Consider the following 25,248-nt stretch of genomic DNA (forward strand, 5'->3'; position numbering starts at 1 on the left):
ACATTGAAAGACAAATCTCTGAAGTGTCAGTATCTGAAAAATTCTTTCACAGTGGTACATTTTTAGTTTACTTGTGCAGCAGATTGGTTTGTCTGAATAATCTCCCTGCAACTTCCGATTAAAAACAAAGAACTAAAAAGCTTCAAAATCACCACCACCTTTCAATAGTAAGTACTAAATATGTATGTTTGACTCTGTACTGATAGAGCAGTGACATATTAGCTTACTTTAAAAACAGAAATACCAAAACCTGAGCAGCACACATTCATAATACAGGTTACTGGAATACTGGTACAGTACAAAGCAAAACAAGGTATTCATATAGAAAAATACATTCATTTACAAACACATCAGTTTGCTAAGGTATAATAACTCCATTACTTAAGAAAACTTTAATACTCTATATTGCAGAAATAATATTTAAAAAGCAGTTATATTTATTCTAAGAATAAGGTTTTATGTGAGAATTTAATTGCAAATTAAAGTGGTGACATTTTTAATCTATTTTTCTGACTAAAGGTAACTTACAAATTTCAAGTCCACAGAAAGCTACTGTAATTAATGATGCTAATTTGTCACACCAGTTGCAGAAAACTGGTTGTTCAGAAGTTTTTTCCTTAGTAAGAAAATAAACAAGATAGATGTCTCCATCTTCAAATATTCATTTAGCCTTTTTTTTTTTCCCTCGCCAAAAGAACTGTTTCTTCTCCACTTTATTTCCACATAGTATAGTAGGAGGAAGAAAACAAAGAAGTGAGAAAAGGAAAAACAATATTCCGCTCCCTTTACTTTTTTTATATATACGTGTAAGGAATGTGGGAGAACAGAAATAAGAGAAAGTAACAGCACAAAACAAAGTAAAGTAACAGGAAAATCAGACGAACAATGGCAATAATAAAGTTGGTTTTTTTATGTAACCCTTTTCCTAACACACAGGTACTCACATTACCTGTCTGCTATTAAAAAAAAAATAAATCCTGGAACTAAACCTAGATGACTTTTCTTTTAAAAGAACCACAAGTCTAAAATTTTTAAGTCTAGGCTAACTGCTCTAAATAATATATTCTGTAAAGATTTCTATAGTATTTATTCAAGTTCTCTCCACATTTCACCTGTGTAAATTAACAAAATAAAGTGACATAAAGGAAAAACACATACCCCAGTTTTGTCTCCAAAAAAATTCTAGTGTCTTCTGTGTTGAAAAATGCTTTTTAATTGAGTAATGAACTCTCTGTATAAGCATACTGGAAAATCCTGTGCGTTTCAGAAGATAGGCCATTGTTGGTGAATGCCCAAAAGGATCAACTGCCCAACCAGACTTTGGTTTTACTCCTGTTGACAAAAGAAAAAATGGAAAAAGGGAAGAAAGTTTTACTTTATACTCAAAGAAAGCTGTATCAACGTAATTCAAATTAGAGCACTAAAGATAAAATTTCCAGAAAAATAAATTAAAATACACAACCGAGTATTAAGCCTCCTGCAGAACACATGCTGGAACTAACAAGCTAGAATTAAACAGATAAACTGTTAATGAAAAAAACAAATGTCTTAGAGACAAAGTGTTCTGCTTAACTACATAAAAACCCTAAGATAGTACTCTATGTTACAGAATTTCAATTGTGTTTCAAACATCTTTACATGGAGACATAATGAAATGCATCTCCTTTTTCACTTTAAGTAGTTCATAGATGTTACAACTGGAAAGGAAAGCTGAAAGAAAATGAATGGATGGAGATGGATTGATGTTGCAGCTTGATGAATTTAAATAATGTTACCCTTCACTGGCTTTGGAACTAACTTTTCTTTTGATTTATTTGGCTTGCAATCATTAGAATCATGTTGATTAATACTGTCCTTTCACTGAACTTCATACTTGCAAATAAAGAATCTATATCTAACTCTTCTTTTACTGATTCTTCAACATGGTTCCTTAGTCGCGTTTTTACTGCCTTACCAAAAAAGCAGTAGGAATGCATTATCCTTCTATTAGGCCTTCTGTCCCCCCCCACTCCTTAAATTATAGCAAGCTGCATTTACGAAAATTTCAATTTAAGAAAAACATACTAAAACAGCTTTTCAAAATAATTTCAGTTAATTGGATGAAGTAATGTGAACTTATTATTAAAATCATTATCCAATATTTTTTGTATAAAAAGGGTTATCTCTACTTACAGAACACAATCTCTACTTATAGAGCTAAACAAAGAAAATGCCCAACGCCACCAAAACAGTTCAGCCAATGGTACTGCAGCCAGTAATTCCTTAAAGTTTCAAAAGCGAGTCAGCCTTTTTCTTTTTTTAAAATCTGAACAATTCTAACATTACAATGGGTTTATGTTTTGTAACTACTACTGCTACAACAACTACTACTAAATTTCAAATTTACTTTTTTTGAAAGCCTTACGTAAGAGAAACTAATGAATACACAGTCTGCAGATATTAAAGCCATTTTAAGGTCTTTGTCATGATTTTCAAAAGACAGAAACAGCAAACAAACTGACACATCAGAGACACATAATTTACAGTTCAGAATGATCAAGTGTTAAGTTTTATTATACTAATATACTACACATCTTTCATTGATGAAGACAAAATGTTATGATGTAAAATTGTTCATCCTGGAACTTCTACCTGCAAACAGTAATTGCAAATGTTAGATTCAATCCTATAGCTTCCAGTAAGTGTTCTGATTTAACGTTTCAGGAAAGCAGAGTAGAGAGTCTTCTAAGCATGTCAGAAATACAAAAAGCATTTTCAAATTGACTTTCTATTAACACAGTTAAATTTTAGATCAAGCTACATACCGAGGTTCTTTTCTAGCCATTGATGTCCTTCTATCAGTTGGTCAATTAAAGCAAAATAATGAGAAGATGCTTCATCAGGCATGACCCACCCTCCTGTTACTATTTCAAATTGTCCATCTTTCATTAACCTGAAAAATATGTAAATTGTGTTCAGAATCTTGCATATGAAAACACACTCTTAAAAATCAATTTCTGAATACCCAGCAGGTATTTAGTAGAGGCAGAATGCCAAAATCTAAATTGCTTGTGCTACTTCCATCACTGGACTACATTTCTTTAATCAAATAGGTAAAGAATAAATAGATGAACAGTGAATTTTTTAATGCCTCTGTGGAATGACAACTATCAGCTCTACTGTACGTGCCGTAATACGTGATTTCTTTTAAAAGCAGGAAGAAGGCTATTTCCTGCAGTTTATAAAAACAAAAGTGTATGTGCGACAGTACCGCAGGCCAATTGAGCGAGATGCCTAGACATTGCACATTTCAAGCACTACTAATATCTTCCCATCTTTGATCTATTGCTCCTTGTTTTAGAGAGCTCATAGAGCTTTGAAGTTTATTGTACCTATAAAGGCTTCAGACCATCTCCCTTGTTACAATGCCTTCTTGAAACAGATCATAGGATGACCCAATCTCTCTATTAAGATGCCAGTGAACACAATGATCATGATTCCAGCACCAGGTAGTTCCTTCACTTAAATAATGTAATTTCAGCACTTATATTGTACACTCGCATATAAATGTTTAATGAATTCAAGAAAAGAATACAGTAAACTTATGGTTATTATTTATGTGACTTAAGAGTAAGGAAAAACACACAGCAAAAATAATCACCAGTGCAGCTTCTGTAAGTCTTACGGCAGTTTAACCTATACCTGATTCCCCTGAAGAAAGGACACAATTCCTTAGTGACTATAATTCACTGTTTATTGTGTTCCAAGGGATCTTTTTAATCTCAAAAAACAACAGCTGTGCTTTAATACTCATGTATTGTACATAAATTTTTAAACAGATAGTTTTCTGTCATTCCCGAGATTTCCAGCATTACCTAACTTTTGCAGCTGTGAGGCTCTCATAGCCTTAAAGTATACTGCAATTTGTGCATCTTGAACAGGGTTATGAGAAGGAGGATATCACATAGATGAGCTAAGAAGTGCTGAACCCTGTCTTAAAGCAAAGCAAAGAAACCAACACACGCCTTTTTGAAAGCTTCAAACTATGTTCTTACTTCAAGTTTATCCAAGCAGCATGCCTTCTTGTCTCAACATCTACGCAAAACTTTTACTTTTGTATTATATTTTGAGTAGCAATTTTAAAAATAACTAAGAAGAGCAAGGGTGTGGAGCATGCACTACTTTACCATCTAAGCAGCTGCATGTTTATAAAAAATACACATCTTTAAAACCAAAAAAAATATCATTTCACAATTGTGTTATAACTGAAGAAAAACTTACCACATATAAATAGCTAATATGAAAAAATATTTTTATTCTATTGCCAATACTTCAATGTGAGTTCAAATAAAGTTTATAATCACAACTCTCTTACAATTATAATAACATCTTTACAGCTGTATATGGAAACTTTTAGTCAATTTTTTCAGTAATTTGTCTTCACTTGTCTAAACAGATTTTTATTTTGTAACCGGAAAAAGAAAACAAACCAAGGCCAAAAATACCAGAACTCGGGTAGTTGATTATTCTAGCAATTCTACATTGCAACAAGTGAAATCTCAAGTTTACAGTGTAGTCAAATACACAGAGTCTCAGAACATTGCACATGGAAGATAAGAAATAGTTCAGTGTTCAAACCTTTTAACAGCATCCTTTTTTTGGCTATCTATTCCATCCCACCATTTTGAAAAGTAAGAAATCTCAGACCATATAAATTTCCTTCGGTTGTCTTCTTGCAGTTTTATAACCATGTTATTTAAGATATGCTGTGTCTGATCTCTGAAGTAATCATCAAAAGTCTTGAGCCAACCTAAAAAAAAGAATATATGAAATTTAAGTTGCTTTCAACAATCTTAGAGACCTGCCTTCTTCCCACTCCCTATAAGAAGTGAAGCATTTTCTTAAGAAGCTGAACTTTACATGCTGTGGACAGTTCGAAGTGCTGTTGAAACACTCCAAGAGTTTCTTTTTACAAAGTTTAGACATTTTATTTCCTAAATGTGTAAGCATATGGAATATTAGGCTTTCTACTTTGATGAAGATTTAGAAAACTGTCCTTTTTTTAAGCACAAATTTAGTAGTTGAAAAGGAAGATGTACGTACCTGCAAACTGATCTTCCTTGATACCTTCCACTATGTTTCCTCATCTCTCACAACAGCACTGTAGCATCTACTAGCAGATCATCTTCCCAGTCTAAACCCTATTCCAAACACTCAAACACCCAATACTCCCTAATCCTTCCCTCAATGTCTTATTTCGACTTTAAAGTCAATGTACGCCATTCCTACTTTTTGTAAAACAACCGAACAAAATCCTTACTAGCAGCCTCTTACACCTACAGCTTGACGAGAAAATTAAGTTATCCCACAAACCATCGCAGACCTTGAGGGTAAAGAAATAAAATGGGGGCAAAAGAAGCAGCGGTAAGCCCTGCATCCCCTGTCCAGCATCATTTATGAATAAAGGGTTCGTTAGCAATGACTGAGAAAAAAAACACGTTATAGCTGTATAGATATCAGCAAGACACAGAGTGAAAGAAAATCCAACTTTAACTACATAGTCAGACCCCCCAGTGCAAAGCCTTTCATGAAATGTTTTAATGCCTTCCTGAAACCTTCCACAAGAAAGTACAAGTATCTTCCTCCCAGAACCTGGAAGGGATATGTTTTTTCTGCAACTATAAATGGAAAAAAGAAGCAGACTAGCCTGGCTAGTAAATGCACAAGTGGCCTATTCCTACTCTTCATACCAGTTCTTGTCATGTATGGGCATCTTCATTCAGGTGTTTCCAAAAGGGACTCAGCAGTTGACTCCTCAGCTTCTTTTTCTCCAAACTAGGCAAATCCAAAGTCCTCACCCACTCCACACAGGGCATTCCTTCCAACCCTTTCACCAGCTTTGCTGCCCTCCTCTAGTATCCATTCCAGCATCCAACCATTCTTCATACATTTTGAGGCCCAAAACTGCACACAGTACTCCAGGTGAGGCCGCGCCAATGCTGAATACGGCAGGATAATCCCCTCTTTTACCAGCTGGCCATGCTCTGCTTGATGCACTCCAGGATGCGGTTTGCCCTCATGGCTGCCAGGGCACACTGCTGACTCCTACTGAGCAGGCTGCTGACCGACACCCCCAGATCCCTTTCTGCAGGGCTGCTCTCCAGAGACTCATAATTTATACTTGTGCCCAGTTTTCCTCCATCCTAGGTGCAGAATCCAATATTTGCTCTTGTTAAATTTCATGCCATTGATAGCTCTTAACCCCATGAGTTACAGAAGCTGTCCAATTTTGCATGGAGCCATAAAGACTAAAAAAAAAAAGTTATCAAAAGCTGAATGTAACAATGAATAAATTAATTTATAGTTGCAAGCTACAAGTTTACTACTAAAGACTACCACATTAAATTTATCATTTCACATCTTGCACCCCTCCAGGGAAATCTGCACTCTCAATTGCCACTCCGAAATGCCTGTACACCAACGCACTCATCATGGAGCATAAACAGGAAGAACCTGAGATCTGTGTGCGGTCACAGGGCCATCTCATTGCAATTACTGAGATATGGTGGGATGGCTTGCATGACTAGAATGCTGTCAGGGATGGCTATGTACACTTTAGGAAAGCCAGGCCAGCAAGGCAAGGTGGTAGAGTTGTTCTATACGTGAGAAAGCAACCAGAATATATCAAGCTCTGCCTAGGGGTGGATGAAGAACAAGTTGAGAGCTTATGGGTAAGAATTAAGGGGCAAGCTAATATGGGAGACACTGTTGTGGGTGTTTAGTACAGACCACCACATCAGGAAGAAGAAGTTGATGAGGCCTTCTACAGAGAGATGGAAGTACCCTCGCAATCACATGCCCTGGTTCTCATGGGGGACTTCAACCACCCTGATATTTGCTGGAAAAACTACAGAGCCCAGCACAAGCAGTCCCTGAGATTTCTGCAGAGTACTGGCGATAACTTTTTGACACAGGTGGTGGAGAAGCCAACAAGGAGAGGTGTGCTGCTGGACCATGTACTCACAAAGAAGGACTGACTGGGGATGTAAAGGTTGGGGGCAGCCTTGGCTGCAGTGACCATGAGATGGTGGAGTTCGTGATCCTGTGTGGAAGAAGTAGGGCAGGATTACAGCTCTGGACTTCAGGAGAGCTAACTTCAGCCTCTTCAAAGACATACTTATAGGAATCCCAAGGGTTAGTGCTCCAGATGGTAGGGGGGTCCAAAAGAGCTGATTAATATTCAAGCACCACTTCCTCCAAATTTAAGATCGGTGTATCTCTATGAGTAACAAATCAAGCAAAGGAGGCAGGAGACCTGCATGGATGAGCAAGGATCTTCTGGAAAAACTCAAATGGAAGAGGGAAGTTTACAGAATGTGAAAAAAGGGACTGGCCACTTGGGAGGAAAATAGCAACATTGTCAAAGTATGCAGAGATGTGAAGAGGAAAGCTAAGGCCCACTTGGAATTAAATCTGGCAGGGGACGGTGGACTAGATTATCTCCAAAAGTCCCTTCCAAACACTACCATTCTGTGATTCTGTGATCTCAGGCCCTACTAACACATAAGAATCTAGTTCAACTGCAATTCATTCTTGTGCTTATCCACAAACAAAAATTTGTTCCCAACTTGAAAGAAAAGGTTTACCAGTGTATCTGGATCAGAAAACACTCGATATAAGTTTATACATGTAAAAAATACAATTGTTTAAAACAGCAATTAGCAAAACTAAGTATGGTAATACCAGCAAAATAACACTTGTTGGTGTAAATCTACATAAGGAACTTTGTCAATATATAAACGTAACAAGAAAAAAAATAATAGTCTTTAATGTCATTACACCAGTCTTGACTTAGTAAGTATTCAGGACTTTGCCAACTACTTTCATTTTCTGCCAGCACATGTGACAGCAATAGAGGATACACAGTGCTAAGCTGCTTGCCTTTTGATTGCCTCACTTATGTTTGTCTCCAAAAGTGTGGAAACTTGATCCTCCACCCCTCCCCCCCAAGAGATTTACCAGTTGTCTGGTTTTTCACTTTTTTACCCCACTTTGTTAATATAAATTTTCTTGGGTTGACAGCAGACTGCAAGAATTGTCAATGCAAACGTCAATGCAATCCACTTCTATGCAAAAAATCCTGAAGCATTTAATTAACTGATTTGCCACCATTCCTGCATACACTTCCAGCCCAATTTTCTTTGTAAGTTCTATCAGCTCCTTGCACTACAGAAAGGTATTCTTGTGTCTTAGCATGATTAAGAAACAGTTGTAGACATACAGGCAAAGTTTCAGAACAAAATCAGAAGAGAATTTGAAAAATTAGCATTATTCAAAATTAACCTAATCAAGTAAAAGCACTTTACAATGTGATAATGACAAGAATCGCAAATCAACTTTGAAAACATGAAACCATTACTACCAAGAGTGTTTGAGCACTGCTTATACCTATCTACAAGGCTGTTGGGTGGGGTGGGGTTTTTTTCACTTTTATATTTCTTTTGTCTTTTGATTTAAAGTTAACTGTTGAAACAAAACAAAAAAGACTTTTCAATAGCTTACGCCCATAAGTCACCCTCCAACGTTTAGAAGGAAAAGTGTCCTTAAAGAAATTCCTAATTTCTCATTAAATGTTTCAATGAAGATGCAGATCTAGTGAATGGAATACTATTCATTGTTAGATAAATGCATTTTTGAGGGCAGTATGCACCTCTGATTTACTTTACAGTAGATCATAAGTCATTTTACTGAGTCTAAAATCCACACATCAATGCTGCTTCTTGCAACTTAAGGAACCTTAGTAACTTATCAATTTTATGGCAGAACAAAATAAAACCATTAGATTTCAGCTAGCGTTATACAGCTTTTCAGAAAATAAAAGCAATCTCTTGGTAACAAAATTAGTGGAACTTCCATTCTTGGATTTTTAAAATGTACACCTGAGGTAGTAAAAAAAATTAATTTTTTTTTTTTACAGTTATGTTTAATTCTCAACTAACTTGTTCCTGGAAGAAGACACAATTAAGTAACTGTTTTCATAGCTAAGGAAATAAAAAGAAATCATAAGCTGTAGGAAGAAGTTTTAGTTCTCAATTACATCCATGTTCCACATAACACGTGATGCTGCAATGGTAAAAGCTTTTCTTAAAAATAATAATAAAAAACATAATGGAATGTAGGCATGAGTTATCAGTGCTTCGGAGAACTTAAGCATGGTCTCTATGTTTATCCGATGATATACAGGCACACAATAATGACAATAATGCAAATACCAGAAACAAATCCAAAATCTCAGTTTTACCTGACATTTTAGTAAGTACAATTACACATGAAAAGAATTTAGCACTAGCTCTTTTGTAGATTCAATATTTTAAAAAATAACAGTTACTGGAGGCGTTCAAAAGATGGGTTGACATGGTCCTCAGGAATATGGTTTAGTTATTTTTATTGCTTATTTCTTAATTATTTTTTTTGTCAGAGATAGGTTGATGGTTGGACTAGATGATCTTTAAGGTCCCTTCCAACCTAAATGATTCTATGATTCTATTCTATGTCTCTCAGATAAGGCTATCTCAAAATTAAAACTAAAGGCAGTCTAAGATTGTTTTTCATTTTCGTATTTGATGTAGTATAAACGAGAATAAGACAGAAAGCCACCTGGAACATCCCTGTGTTATAGCATTAAGTCTGATTCAGAAGAAGATAAATAGAAGATGTTCTATTTATTTATATTATTCCCCAAAAATATTCTATGAAATAAACACATCTAGGTAAAAGTAGGTATTAGAAAAGTATGACTGTATTTACTTTTCCAATGGCATACTGTAACTTGTAAAAGATCTCTGCTCAAAGGACAAGAATCATTTCACATCTATCACACTTAATTTCAAAAACATAGCTAAAAACTCAAATAATTGCACATTTCACTAAAAGCAAAATCTGCCACGAACCATGAGGTACTTCAAAAATTAGAATTAGACTTCTTATGTATTAGGCTAACACAATGCAAAGTCTATTTCTGCTTTGTATGTATCGAGTCTGCTGTCCTCATAACTAAGATGGGAAGAAAATTTATACTGATCAGGAGTTCAAAGTGTGCTCTATATAGCAGTCCTGTCAATTTGCAATGTAACTTCCCTAAATTTTCTTCCCCAACTCAACCACATAAAAAAGGAAAAAGGAAAAACTCTCACTAAACCCTACCACCTCATATGCAACCAGAGAAACAGAGAAGTGAGACAGCAGCAGGATTTAAATTTCTGGAATTCAGCATGTCAAGAAAAATTTGTGACATGCCCAGTTTCTCTATTCTTAGATCTCATCTTCCTCTAGAATAGAAAAATCAGGTGTTCACCATTCAATGTATATTTCATAGTCTTTACATACCTATCATAGTTCCTTCTTTTTTTTTCAAAAACTTAAATATATTGTTGTTGTTTGCAAAAAGGAAAACAAGTTCTAAACAAACAGTGGTGACTGATTTTATTTTTTATCTTCCTATTAAAACACAACATGAACACATTAATTGGTGAACTTTCAATTTACAGTCTGAAACTTTTAAAGTTTTACAGTTTTCAGATGTCATTCAACTAGCGTTTTTTCTTTTCTGCTTCAGCTCTATACTAATCTTTTCTTACACTTTGGTCAGTCAGACAACAGTCTAAGTATTCTGTGTTCCAAACATGTCAGGAAAACTAAGACATCTGAAAACCATATACAGATCTGGTCAACAGAAACCAAACCTGAAACTCCATTGTGTATTAACAGGATCAAACTTACATGCTTAAGTTTTCTTTTCTTTTATAAATGCAATTAACTTCACAGGGCTATACAGATTTCCTCTTGAGAAATGGAGACTGTCTTAAATAATACAAAGGGGTTAACATGAGTGCAAGTAAGGTAAAGTTACTGATGCTACAGATAATTAATGAAGTGTTAGAAAGTAGTATTTAGACGTGACATGCACATACACTTTCACATACATTTTTACTTCGGCAGAAATTAGGGGTGGTCAGGTGAAGGGGCAAGTAGAAAATCTATTGTAGTCTCTTTCAATTCCATTTGCGTACTGCTTATACGAGGCCTGAAACAACTACATTAAGCAATAAAATACTCTGATCTGGTACATGCATATATTACAAAGCTCTCAAGTCTCAATTCTTAAATAATTTTATGAGAAGACATTACCAAAACCATCACTGCCAACAGAGCAAGAAACACTAAAGGTGCCCTTCGACCCCTCGGGTCATATCTGAACGTCATCTTTCAAGTCTAGTTGTGCTGGTTGACAACACCACTGTCCCTGAGCAGGGTTCTCCCTTCTGGAGCTCAGCTCCCTAATCCACTTCAGGCCATCACATGAAACTGCGGTTGAAGCACATGAGAGCTAACACAAGGGCTCTGCCAGCACAGCAGGTTATACGATTGCTCATTAATCTGCTCCAGAAAGAAATGCCACCCATCTGCGACAGCTATAACCTCACACAACACAGCTATTTTTGAACACCTCTCCATGTCTTGAGATTAATCTGCACTGGGTGAGTTCTCCCCCAATCAGACATGCTACTGTGGTGCTCCATTCTTCTTCAACTGCCAGCAACTAAAAGACGGTTATGCCTGCCACTAATCGAAAGCATGAAGGCTACCCACCCTCATATCTGATTTCCCAATAACAGATAAATATACTAGCTACTGAAGGGAGAAGCATAGACACCCCAAGTTAGTGGGTCCTGGTTGAACTCACAGAGACAATTAACTCAGATTTAACAGAATTTAGCAACAAAAAGTGCTTCAGAGCACATAAGTTATCCCCCAAAAACAGAACTTGGAACTTAAGACCACCCTTCACTACTGATTCTGTTTCAAGGCAGCTTCTTTGCCTTCTAGCAGCTTATTTGCCTTTTAGCTACAGATTCTCACTAGTATAACTGGTTATGTGAAAAATTAAAGTAGCCTCAGATAAGAAAACATATAATGTCATGAGAATTTAAAGCTTCTGTAGTTAATACAGTTATATCTTTACTGACCCCATTTCTTGGTAAATATTTTTCATGTACATTGTTACACTATAGGTTCATTATGCCTTAAGCTTTTTTGCCAGAAGGCATTTCCTTTGCACTATGCCTTTTAATCCTCTATGGGAAAGGAATAATGTAACCATTAGCTATACAAAAGATTTCAGATCTCTGTTACAGATAAATTCTCCTTCTTTTAAGTGCTTATTAATATGCAGTTTCATACTGCACACAATTCCACAGAAATGTCCTTACAAAAAGCAGTACCAAGTCAGGAGATTTCTATGATAACACTCTTTGTAAAAGCAAACAATAACCAGTCAGCCTGATCACCTTTGGTGATGGAATGCTTTACATTTGCCAGGATTACATCTCAGTTTAACTCTACTTGATATCAACTGAGAAGCCTGAACAAGCTAGGAGATATTTAGATTGCATGCATGAGGAGGTACAGATTTCTTGATTTTGGTTGCTGCTGGAGGAAGGACTGACAGAATTTTACAAGTAAAGGCATGAAGAACTAGGTATCAAAGACGAAGACCTTAGGAACCAAAACTAGACACGAGTGAGAAAGTCAGCTATTAAAGGTGAATGACAACATCATTAAGACTTCAGACAAATTCTTAGGAATAACCTATGCAAGAAAAAGTTTTACCATAAAGATGAGAGACAGCTCTCATAACTTCACAGTTTTTCTCAAACCTCATTATAGAAAGGGCAGTCATAGAGAGGACTCCTTTCAGAGAGCTGGAAGAACAAATACCTTACTATTGATTTAATGAGTAACTCTCTCAAAGATAGGTATCTGAATGCTAGTAAAAATCCATCTGTGAAGCCAAGTTCATTGTGGCCCACACCCCTATGTTTGGAGAGAGCAAGACAGAATCACGTTAAACTTCATTAAATGGAGCTCTCAAGTATATCAAGAAATACCATTCAGATGTAAAATTAAGGGACAGACATATCATAAACATGCTTCCTGGATAAATAAGAACCAATTCTATGATTGATAACAGAGAAAAATAAACAGGAATAATAGGTTTTGGTGAGGCTATCTCTGGTCATAAAGCAGTATCTATGCTTTATCTGTCTTCGAAGTTTAAGAAAATTTTGTTTGGAAGGGGTGGAAGGGTGAGGGCTTTGGATTGGTTTTTTGGTTGTTTCTTTGTTTTTATGGTGTGGTTGTACTTTATTTGGGACTTCTATTTTTTTGTTTGTTTTGTGGTTGGGGGGTGTTTGTTTGGGGCTTTCGTTTGTTTGAGGTTTTTTGGGGTGAGTTTTTTGTTAAGTTTTTGTTGTTTGGTTGGGTTTTTTCAGACACAAACTAAGAACCCAAATCTGACAGAGAATAATGCTATACACAGAGAGAGTATCTGATCTTAGAGACAAACCTTTTGTTACCCTCTTACTTTCCAAAAGAAGGTATAATATTTCAAGAATCTTGCCAAATATGTAGCGAAGCTCAAGGCACTCCTCACTGAGTGAACTTAGTAACTTGCCATCCTCATTTGGAAGCTTTTAAGAGATGTGTCCATCTTCCCAACAATTCCACTATTTTGGGGACACTTCTCATAGGAACAATATAGAGCTATTCAGTCTGCTAGCCCCAAAAGACACATACCTAAAAATCTGGAGACTATGATAAAGCCTCCTCCAACATAACCTGATATTGACGGCCTGTGCTATTGGCCAGCTGAGCCAACAAATAACTTTGTGGCTTCTTTCTAGGAAAGGAGCCAGGAAAACTACCAGAGAAGAAATAAACGGACATATGTTTAAAGACAGTTCTACAAAAAGGCAGATCAAGGTTTATACTCTGACTATTCTCTCTGAATATTTTTACTACATCCATACTTTGTTATTTTAGCTGTCATAACCAGACAATACAGTCCCTTCAAATTCCAGTGTTTGTTTTCTTTGAAAACGCTAGATATGGAACAGTAAAAGTCACTTATATTGAAACTCCCATATCTTACTTCACTCAGATCCACAGTATTTCAAAAAACAAATTAAATTGTTAGAGAGATACACAGCAGTAAAATTTTAAATCACTGAAATTTTGGCTTTCCACAGTAATAAGCAGGTTCACCAGCTTCTCATAGTCTGTGTACGTGTACCAGGCGTATAGTATAACAGTATAATTCACTGCTTTTTGGTGTATTTTACAGTCATTTCAAAATGAAGTGACACTTCTCCATTTTAATTATTATACAGTAAATATCCACTGGAGAGGAAGAAGTGAAATTATATAAGCATGCCTAGGTTTCAGTTTAAATCCAGACTTCATATTATCCCACTGTAGGTTTGGGGGTAGGGATAAGCACAAAACAGTAAAGAAAGTGTTACAGTCAAAAACCCCAGATTTGCCATTGTCACATCTTCCAAAAAAGCATAGGCTGAGAGTTAAATATCTATGACAGTCCAAAAAGTCAAAATAAGAACAGGCCATATTTAATGCAGCAATGAATAGACTGACTGGGTTACCACCAGGATGAACACAGAAAACCCCTATTACCTTCCAACATCAATACTGGAGTTCTATTCCTAGTAAATAAATAAGTACGCATACATCTTTTATCATAACAGTTGTCACTGAATGGCACTTGAATTACACACCTGCTTAGCCACTGGCTAGACTTAACCTAAAATATTAAAAAAACTAAACCAAATCTTAACAGAAACAGCAACATATTTCTTATTTCAAAAGGCCCTAGATAGTCAAATCAATACAGTTAAAATATTACCTGGGTCATTATGTGAGTGAGGCACAACAAAAACTTGAAGCGGTTCACTGTCCCATTCATTTTCATTGTATGTGATATCAAATCCTTGCTTCCACACACCACCATCTGGATTATCAAAAGGAAGAATGTCATAGACATCCAACATCTGAAAAAAAAAGAGTAAAAGAAATATAAAACATGAATTCACAAAAACAGTTCTGCTATTAAAACCCAAAGCTGTTTTCATCAAAAATGGATCACCTTGTTCATTATACAGGGAGAGACCAAGTGTCAAATGAATAGAAAACTGACAAACATCAGCTAGTTTCAAGCCACACTACGACACCTAACACTCATCTGGCAGGAAGAGGAACATTTTGACAGGCCCTGTTCTAAGGAAACTGAAATTCATTAGACAAACAGTAGCAATAAAACAGTAGCAATAAAAATTGTGAAAGCTCACAATGGCATTGGAGCAGGAGGGCAGGGAGTCCTGAGTAACATGCTCTAGCTCTAGGCAATCCTGCTTCAGCAGGGGAGTTGGACTAGATGATCTCTATGGTCCCTTCCAACTCTAAAATTCAGTGAAATTCAGTGAGATGATTATACAGAATAGCACAATACACTATGTAGGGGAATGCAGAAGATGAAGAGGACAAACTAAGCAATCAGTAAGGAGGATGACAAAATGAGAGAGATTGAGGACAAAGTCAAACTCAAAAAAAGGAAATGGAAAGAAAGTATCAAGGACAAATATTCAGAACTATAGCCAATTGTTATAACAAAGCTACTTATGTGTTTACTGTTGCCAAGTAAATTATACAAGGAAGGACATATTTCACTTATCAATGCAAATAAGGTTACATGTAAATAAATCAACTCTAGAGTTACTTTACCAAGTTCCTATGAAATTTAGAAACAACCAGATAGCTTCAAAGAGAATTTTCTAACCCAAGTTTAGACCAAAGTTATCATATCCAAGTTATTTTTTTTTTCTTTTATTTTCTTTTGTAGTGCTCTGGTCAGCTTTTAGAAAAGAAGGCAAACTTTATGAACATGAACTATCATCTGGAAAAGCCTTTTACTGCCAACAGACCTTAAAACACTTAAACGAAACTTTAGTTTTGTTCTAGTCCCATGTTAGAATACAACTGTACATTTGGCAAACTTCCTTCAACAAACATTTCACTTGCACAAAAATAGCCTACAGGAGTCATTTACTACATGAAGAGCACAAGAGTTAAAACTCCAGTGGTAAGCTGGTTTCTGTTCTGCTAGGAAACTTTACAGACATCTGAAACAACCAGAAGTTAAGACCTTGTGATGGGTTGACCCTGGCTGGCTGCCAAATCCCACCCAGCTGTTCTCTCATTCTCCCTTCTCAACAGGACAGGGTGAGAAATAAGATGAAAAGCTCATCCGTCAAGATAAAACCAGAGAGATAACATACAAATTACCATCACAGACAAAACAGACCCAACTTGGGAACATCAAATTAATTTATTGCCAATTAAAAGATCTGGTTCATGAGAAACAAAGACAAAACTAAAACACATTTTGCCCATTCCTCCTCTAGCCCAGTTCAACTCCAGTCCTTCATTCCCAACTCCTCTATGTCCCCCTACCCAAACTGGGGAGGGGTACAGGAGCTGCAGTGAGTCCATAACAGTTCCTCTCCATCACTCCTTCCTCCCCACACTTTTTTTCTGCTCCAGCATGGGGTCCCTTCCACAAGCTACAGTCCTTCATGAACTGCTCAAGCAAGGGATGACGCACGGTTACTGTTCCTTCTGAAAATATCTACCTGCTCCGGCACGGGGTCCTCCAAGGGTTGCAAATACTTGCTCCGTGGTGGTCTCCCCCACCTGCTCCAGTGGCTGGAGCACCTTCTCCCCTTCCTTCTTCAATGACCTTGGTGTTCACAGGATCATTTCTCCCCATTTTTCCTTACACCTCACTTCCATGCAGCTTTTTCCCCTTTTCTTAAAACACTTTCTCCCAGAGGTGCCACTACCCTTGCTGATGAAGGGCTCAGCTACATCCTGCAGTGCGTCTACTTTGTAGCTGGCTGAAACAGCCGTGTTGGGCATGGGGCAGCACTGGCCTCTCCTCAGAGACACCACTCCTGGAGCCCCCCACTGCCAATACCTGGACACCTGCACCCCCTACATTCCACCACCCCCTTTGTGAAACGCATATTTAAGAACAGTCAACAAAACATATATTCATCACACACCCTTCACAAACCTTATTTACATCTACAAAAAAAAAATTCACACACTAAAATCAAATAACATCATACTGAAAAAGTGGAAGTTTTACACACATGATATAACCACTCCTTGTCTCTTCACCTCATTACAACAAAAGAAGCCCCACAGCTACTTCACTAAGGCAATGTCCAATCCAAGTTTTGCCCATTACCACTCCCAATTACTGTCCTTCTCTCTCATTCCTCCAGCCCCAGGTCAGATGCCAAAAAGGACTGCAGTAGATTGACCTTGGCTAGTTTGGCATCTGGCAGCCAGCCAAGGCCAACCCACCACAGGCCTTTAGCTTAAGGTACAAAGAGAAGAAAGTAATGTTAGACGGGAATACAAGACACTGTAATCCTAGGACGAGCAGAGTATTAGTCAGGCCTACAATGTCCACACACTAGGTATCTACGGCCTCTATGAGATCATCTTGTCACATCACTGCTCCACCAGGATTGCTTCCACCTTTGGACAACATTGTTTAATGGAAAATACAGGTGCAGTACTTGCAGATATATGCATTCTGTAAGGCCAGCTTGAAAGGACTAAATAAAGGTTGCCATGAAATTAGTGTAATGGCATACTTTCTTGCTTTTATAATACTTGATTTTGAGAAAATGCAATTCTTCTGTAAAATGCATGCAACCTTCTGAAGAAAATTGAGTGCATACTCTATAAATTTGCCAGTTACCAATGTGTAATCTTAGGACTGGGAAACACATAGGAATGTAGGCAAATCCAGGAACTGTTACTTTTTAAACAAATATGTTTTTAAGTTTGAAATGGCAAAGGAGTTTTTCTTGTGGGTGGAGCCTGAACTTCACACGCAACTTTCTGCAGTCTGCAAGACACCAATTTTTACAGCCCATGACATACTTTTTTCCCTAACACATAACTGTAAGGTAAGAGATATCTCAAACCATGCTCCCATGATTATGAACTCAAGAGCTGGAAACTGCAATTCATGAAATAGAACTTGGAATCTTAATCAACAGTTTTCTGATACAACTAGCTCAATGACCTGACGCATCTTCTAGAGAGGTTTACTGCCTGCCAGGAGCATAGAAGTGGGATGTTCTAGAGGAACTATCAAAGCTTGTAAAACTTGCTAACTGCTACCCCTTGCTGTTCTTCCATGTGGGTACGAATGACACTGCCAGTGGCAACCCAGGCTGCATCAAAAGTGACCACAGAACTCTGGGAGTAGTAATCAAGGTCATGGATGCCCAGGTAGTTTTCTCTTCAATTCCACCATTGAGGGGTAAGAGTGTGAGAGGAGGACACCAATACTACACTAATAATTGGCCTTGGAGCTGGTATTGGCAACAGGTTTTGGGATTCTATGACCATGGGACCCTGTTTGCAGATCAATGTCTGCTCAGGAGAGAAAAGATCCAACTAAGTAAGCTGGAGCAAAGGAGCAAATGTAATTTTGTCAGGAGGATGGCTCATCTCTTTAGGAGAGCTTTTAGTTAGGAATAAAGCCAGAGGAACAGAGTAAACATCAGGCCTGTGAAGGAGTGATGGACAAGAGTGATGTGACATGAAAGGATTTAAAAAAAAAAACAAACAACAATTAAACAGGGCTTAAGCAGGGTCACCTCCAGCATTCACACGTAAGTAAGGAAGTTGCCAATAAGGCACAATTACAGAGAAAACTCCAAAACCCTTTCTGGGAAATCAGCATGCTGGGGTGCCTTTCTGAAGTACGCTAACACACACACCATGGCAAATAAACATGATGAGCTAGAGATCTGTGTGCACTTACAAGACTATGATTTTGTCAGGGTCATGCAGACATGGCGGGATGACTAATGATGGTAAATGGAGGGATACAAGACTCAAGATCTTGAGGAAAGACAGGGCAGGAAAACAAAAAGGTAGAGTTGGCCTGTGTACAAGAGAGCAGCTGGTGTGCATGGATCTCCGCCTGCCGATGGATGAGAAGCCAACCAAGAGTTTATGGGCAAGGACTAAAAAGCAGATCAGTATGGGTGACATTGTAGTGGATGGTCACCTGACTAGGAATAACAAGTAGACAAGGCTCTCCAGAGACAAACAGGAGCAACTTTGTATTTGCAGAACTTAGTCCTCATGGGCAACTTCAACCACGTTGTTATGTGTTGGAGGGACAAAACAGCGGGGCATAAGCAATCCAAGAGGTTCCTGGAGTGTATCAGTAACAAATTCCTAGCCCAGGTGACAGAGAAACCATTGAGGAGAGATGCTTTGTTGGACTTCATACTTGCCAGTGATGAGGGGCTTGTTGGGGCTGTGAAGGTCAAAGGTAGCCTTGGCTGCAGTGACCATGAGATAGTAGAATTCAGGACCCTGAGAGGAAAGCAAAAAGCCAAAGACCACATTACCGGTCTTCAGGGCCACAGACTTTGGCCACTTTGCTTGGCACAATCCCACAGGATAAGACCCTAGAGGGAAAATAGGCACAAGAAAACTGGTTAATATTCAAGGATCACCTCACCCAAGCTCAAGAGAAGTCCATCCCAACGAGTAGGAAGTCAGGCAAAAATGCCAGGAGGCCTGCATGGATGAAGAGGTTGCTCCTGGCAAAATTCAAACACAAAAAGGAAGCATACAGAGGATTGAAGCAGAGAGAAGTAACATGGGAGAAATACAGACACATCTTCCTAGCATCCAGAGATGAAGTTAGGAAAGCTAAAGTCCAAATGGAATTGAATCCAGCCAGGAATGTCAGAGGCAGCTGGAAGGGCTTCTGTAAGTACATAAGTAACAAAAAGAAGGCTAGGGCGTGATGCTTAATTAGACAGGGGACATGGTGGCATAGGACATGGAAAGGGCTGAGGTACTGGATATTTTCTTTGTCTCAGTCTTTGCTAGCAAGACTGGCCTTCATGAATCCCAGAGACCAGGGGAAAAGTCTGGAGTAAGGAAGACGTGTCCTTGGTGGAAAATAGCTAGGTCAGAGAATTCTTAAACAAACTGGACATAAATAAGTCCATGGGCCCTGGTGGGATGCACCCACAAGTACAGAGGGAGCTGGCTGATGTCACAAGAACCACTGAACACTCGTGGTGTACAAACACTGGAGGAAAGCAATGTGACTCCTAACTTCAAGAACAGCAAGAAGGAGAACCCAGAGAACTATAGGCTGCTCAGCCTCACCTTGATCCCTGGGAAGGTGACGGAGTAGCTAATCCTGGAAACCATTTCCAGGCACATGAAAGACAAGAAAGTCAGCAGAAGCAGCCAGCATGGACTCACCAAGGGCAAATCATGCTTGACCAACTTGAGAAACTTCTACGATGAAGTGACTGACCTGCTAGATGAGGAAACAGCTGTAGATATTGTCTACCTCAACTTCTATAAGGCTTCTCTGTGAGGATGTTACTGCCTTCTGTAACATCCTCACAGAGAAGCTGCAGATGTATGGGCTAGATGAGCAGTGAGATCAACAAGTGGCATGAAGTCTATCTGGAGGCCAGTAACCAGTGGTGTACTCAGGGGTCACTACTGGGTCCAATCCTAATCAACAACTTCACCAATGATTTGGATGATGAGGCAGAGTGCTCCCTCAGCAGATATGCAGAGGGCACGTACCTGGGAGGAATGGCTGATAGACCAGAAGATCATGCTTCCATCCAGAGGGATCTCAACAGGCTGGAGAAATGGGCTGACAGGAACCTCACACAGTTCAACAAGAGGAAATGCAAAGTCCTGCACCTGGGGAGGAACAACCCCAGCCACCAGTACATGCTACAGGTTGCCCAGCTGGAAAGCAGATTTGCAGAAAATGACCTGGGGATCCTGGTGAACGCCAAATTGAACACGAGACAACAATGTCCCCTTGCAGCAAAGGAGGCCAGTGGCTTCCTAGACTGCATTACGGAAGGGTTGCCAGCAGGTCAAGCAAGATGACCCTTCCCCCTCAGCGCTGGTGAGGCCACACCTGGAGTATTGTGTTCAGTTCTGAGCTCCCCAGTAGGGAGACTTGCACACGCTGGGAACAGTCCAGCAAACGGCCACTAAGATGACGAAGGGATTGGACCAGCTCTTCTATGAGGAAAGGCTGAGAGACCTGTAACTGCTTAGTCTAGAGAGGTTTGGGGGGGATCTTATCAATGCATACAAATACCTGAAGGAAGAGCGCAGAGAAGGAGGAGTTAGGTTCTTTTCAGTGGTGCCCTATGAAAAGACAAGAGGCAATGGGCACAAACTAAAACACAGAAGGTTCCTCCTGAACATCAGGAAACACTTTTTTGCCTGTGAAGGTGATGGAGCACTGGCACAGGTTGTCCAGAGAGTTTGTATTATCTCTATCTTTGGAAATACTCAAAAACCATCTGGACATGGTCCTGAGCAACCAGCTCTAGGTTACCCTGCTTGAGCAGGGGGTTTGACCAGATGACCTCTAGAGGTCCCTCCCAACCTCTACCATTCAATCATTCTGACTCAAATGTTAGTCAAAAGCAGTTAAAAGAAAAAAAAAAAAAAAGTCAAGAAAAAGAAAATAGGACTCAAAAACTTCCACTGGAATAAAGTAAAGCTACATCAGGCTGAAATCACTGCACTTATGCCAAGACTTCCAGAAGACAGATGTTAAGTCATTTTTGTCTTTCACATAACACCATCTTCAGTAAGAATTGTGCAAAGGATTAATTACAAATTGCATCATCACTTGACTAGGTTACACAACTGCAAGTGAAGAATAAGTTCCAAGTACCTAGTCAGTAGGGAGCAAAAAAGGTTAAAGTATTTCCTGGACATATTTTAATTTCATTCTTAAGTACAAAATACTAATATACTAAGCAAGGAAAGTATTTCGCAAAACAAGTAAACAAAGAGAAATTCAAAATGGATGCTGCCTGTTTTCCTTACGGCTGCTTCAGATTTGTGGTTACAAGCTTTCCAATTATAACATTTAAAAACTTATCAGTTGTCTTTTTTCCTCTACATGGCCTTATTCTTTCTGTATACCAAGGACTCAAACTTTTTAACTACTGCAAGTCTTGGGCAACATCACAACATTTACCCCAGTGAATACTAAACTACCACACAAGAAATAAAAGCATAGTCTGTGCCTCTTTAGGCCACCTTTCTAAAGAGTGATCCATGACTCATTTTTAAAAGGAGTAACATTACTAAGCACAATGTTAGATCTTTCAGTAGTTGAAAGGGACAAGAAAGGAGACCCTTCATTGCATTTGTTAGAAGACCTTTCAGCTCAGCATGATGGCTGTTGAGAATTCTATCGTCTTCAAGCACAAATTCCAGATACTTCTTGAACTACTGACCTAAAAAAGCATCAGGTCATAACAATATTTAATCCAAACTCCTCATTTTGTTGGTTTTCTTAACTAGCTTCACTTTTTTTCAAAAGATAAAGTACACATTACTCTTCCAATTTGAATGATATCAGTTCTCAATTCAGTGTTATTTTCAGTGGCCAGCCTTACTACAGTTTTCTATGTATCTATCAACACCACAAATAAGAAATGTACTTGTGGTACATGCACGTTACCTTAAGTATACAATTCCTTGATTTACAATTCCTCGATTTACAATTCCTTCACAAAAAAAAAATCCTTTAGCTCTCCTATCCAAGAATCTTTTAAGTCTCATGCTATTAGTAACTTGTTTTGTCTCATTCATGCAAAGAAAATACATCTCTCAGAGTAGCAAGTCCTAGTAATATTTCTTACTGAAATATCACAAAGGTTTTTAATCCATACTTGAATGCATTCTCATAATGGTTTCTCTATTATGGGAGACTATAATGAGCTCCCATAATTTATTCAGTGAAGCCTCTTTTGCTTTCATTCTCTAAAGTGATTTTTATCTAAATGCTATGTCTCACCTATATGAGCTCTTACTTCTTCCTAGTCTCTCATTTCATTTTCATATATCCACTTAAAAGACAAACCATGGCAGAAGTAAGGTCTAAACCTCTAGGTTTAAGTTAATGTTTATGAGCAGCAGGTAATTAACACTTACAAGCTGCTTTAGAATTTAAAATATAATTAAGAAAAAATGCTACAAATAATCTACTCAGAATTTCTCAGTTTTTATAAAAAAAATCTAGAGGAAAATAAATTAACTGAGCTTGCAGGCTTGGCAAATTATATAGCACTCAAATATAGCAATTTAGATCAGCTTCTGAATGCAGCGTTACAGGAATTCTGCTAAAGTCAAGGTCTTAGATTCCATAACTAAAACATGGGTCAGACTCACAGACTGAGAAACTGTATAGACAGAACCAGTATTAAAGTGACTTAATGACGATGGTGGATAACCTGCTGAGTACAAGGTACTAATGCAATGACACAAAGAACATTAGAGCCCTCCCTGTGCAAGGCAAGGAAAGAAGCATGAGCAGTGGAGCAGTATTAAGAATATTCCCTGCTATATTCATTACTTAAGTACATGCATAAAACCTTAAAAGTAAAGAAAATTACCAAAAAGCAGTTCAGCTACTACAGCCTACCATTAGGTAGGTAGGTACATGTTCTGATATTCTGCAAATGCGAAGCAAAACATGAGAACAGTTTAAGCAAACGTATTTTACTCTCCATTCACAACAGGTTAACACGTCCAAGAATTTAAACCAACACATTTTACCTCAAAATTCACAATTCACATTACTGTAACTTATTTCTAAAGCACATCACTTAATATGGTAACAGACTGTACAAGGAATAACCTGCTAACAGTCCAGTAACTTGAAAACATGTAATCATAGGTCCACATGCTTTACTTTTCTGCACAGGAGTCTTAAATGTGTGCTAGAAACACAGTCAGATATTGCCTTTAAAAAAACCCCTACTTTCTCTGTAAAAGACATATTAAAGTGGTGCCTAGCCCTGAAGAGCTTAAGAGCATTATGAATGCTACATCAGAGGTTACAATTGTTCTAATATGTGTACTTATTCATCTTAAGTCCAGTGTCTGTCTTCTGCAATAGAAATGCTTTCACTTCTAGAATGAGAAAGCTAGACTTCAAAATTTAATATTTGCTGCAGAGTACTACGAGTATTTATAGTATTCCCACAAGACTCCCAAAAACAGTACAGATCACAAACTTCACACAGTATTCTCAGAGCTCCTGAAACACTCCATTAAAACTGAATATATGAGTCTGTGAATGCACAAGCATCAAGAGAAAGCAAAATAAATTCAACTTGAAGTATTTGACTTTTAAAACTTCAACCTCCCCAGTTCATGTCAACCAGTCAACATAGTATATGTTCCCCCTTTTTCATCAGGGTTCCCATGCAAACTGGAGACACACAAGAATGCTGAAATACAGAAATGGCATTCAAAATGGAACACAGTACCCGAGATATTTTTTTTTTAAAAACTATTGGTGCTTGAATATTTTTTACCTCCCTATCAAGACCCATCTACTCATCTACACATATACCCCTAAAATGTAAAACCTGTTTAAATCAAGACTATCCACTTTATTATCCAGTTTATTTGTTATGCATTTAGAACAATTTGGGGAAACTGAAAGAGAGTGTCAAATAAATTCTTTCCAAGGAACTTCTGACAGTATGGGACAATAACCTGAGTATAACTGTTTAAAAACCCTGGATTCTGTTAAGCGTCTTTAAGAACTTTCCAGCTTTCTGAAATGTTAGCTCTTCACAATCACTAATCAATTTCTAGACAGTTTTAAAAAGGCAAAAAGGAACAGTTTCATAACATCTGTTAAATACAATTGACCTGAAAAATTCTATTATGTCTTAGAAGCTTAGAACCACCTTTTTACTACTAACTAGACATTTTCAGAATTAAAAGGTAATGATGTCTAGCACTTCAGTAGAATAAGAGAGAATGAAATACTGCTTACCTGTACACCTGAACCATGACTTCCACTTTTTGAAGCAAACACACAATCCTCAGAATCAACTGAGAGCAAAACTGAAGCAGAAGAAAAGAGCTCAGAGACAGATCCTTGACTGAAGTTTATAGCCTCCGCATTTTTTTGACCATCCTTTACTGATTCACTCAGGTTGATCACAGAATCTCGTATGTTTGAAATAATCTCATTATTTTCTGCTAACAGGCGTTCTAAATGATCTATTTTCTCTTGCAATATTGAAAGCTGGCCCTGTAAAAAACAAAAGTAAATTTCAATTATTTCTCAGACCAATTATTGACAGCTTTAAAAAAAAAAAGTGTTTAATTTTCACAATAGTATATGTTCACACACAAATAAAAAAAATCAGATCTTTACTCTGCATTTCATGTAAAGGCTAACTCATAAAAATTGAACCAACATAGGAAATCTCCTCCTTT

General features: G+C 37.8%; 1 protein-coding gene across 1 annotated transcript in view; it reads right to left on the reverse strand.

Annotated features, from left to right (window-relative positions):
* MAN2A1 (mannosidase, alpha, class 2A, member 1) overlaps positions 1-25,248 on the reverse strand; it is a 119,158-nt gene that overhangs the window by 81,333 nt on the left and 12,577 nt on the right. The window contains exons 2-6 of the mRNA XM_014951502.1: positions 24,800-25,060; positions 14,738-14,882; positions 4,618-4,789; positions 2,805-2,932; positions 1,159-1,332 (exon numbers count right to left, since the gene is read on the reverse strand). Of these exons, the coding sequence (XP_014806988.1) occupies positions 1,159-1,332; positions 2,805-2,932; positions 4,618-4,789; positions 14,738-14,882; positions 24,800-25,060 (880 nt within the window). The remainder of the gene's footprint in view (positions 1-1,158; positions 1,333-2,804; positions 2,933-4,617; positions 4,790-14,737; positions 14,883-24,799; positions 25,061-25,248) is intronic.

This window comes from Calidris pugnax, unplaced genomic scaffold (assembly GCF_001431845.1).
Source record: "Calidris pugnax isolate Ruff unplaced genomic scaffold, ASM143184v1 scaffold148, whole genome shotgun sequence".
In the NCBI taxonomy this organism is placed as follows: Eukaryota; Metazoa; Chordata; class Aves; order Charadriiformes; family Scolopacidae; genus Calidris; species Calidris pugnax.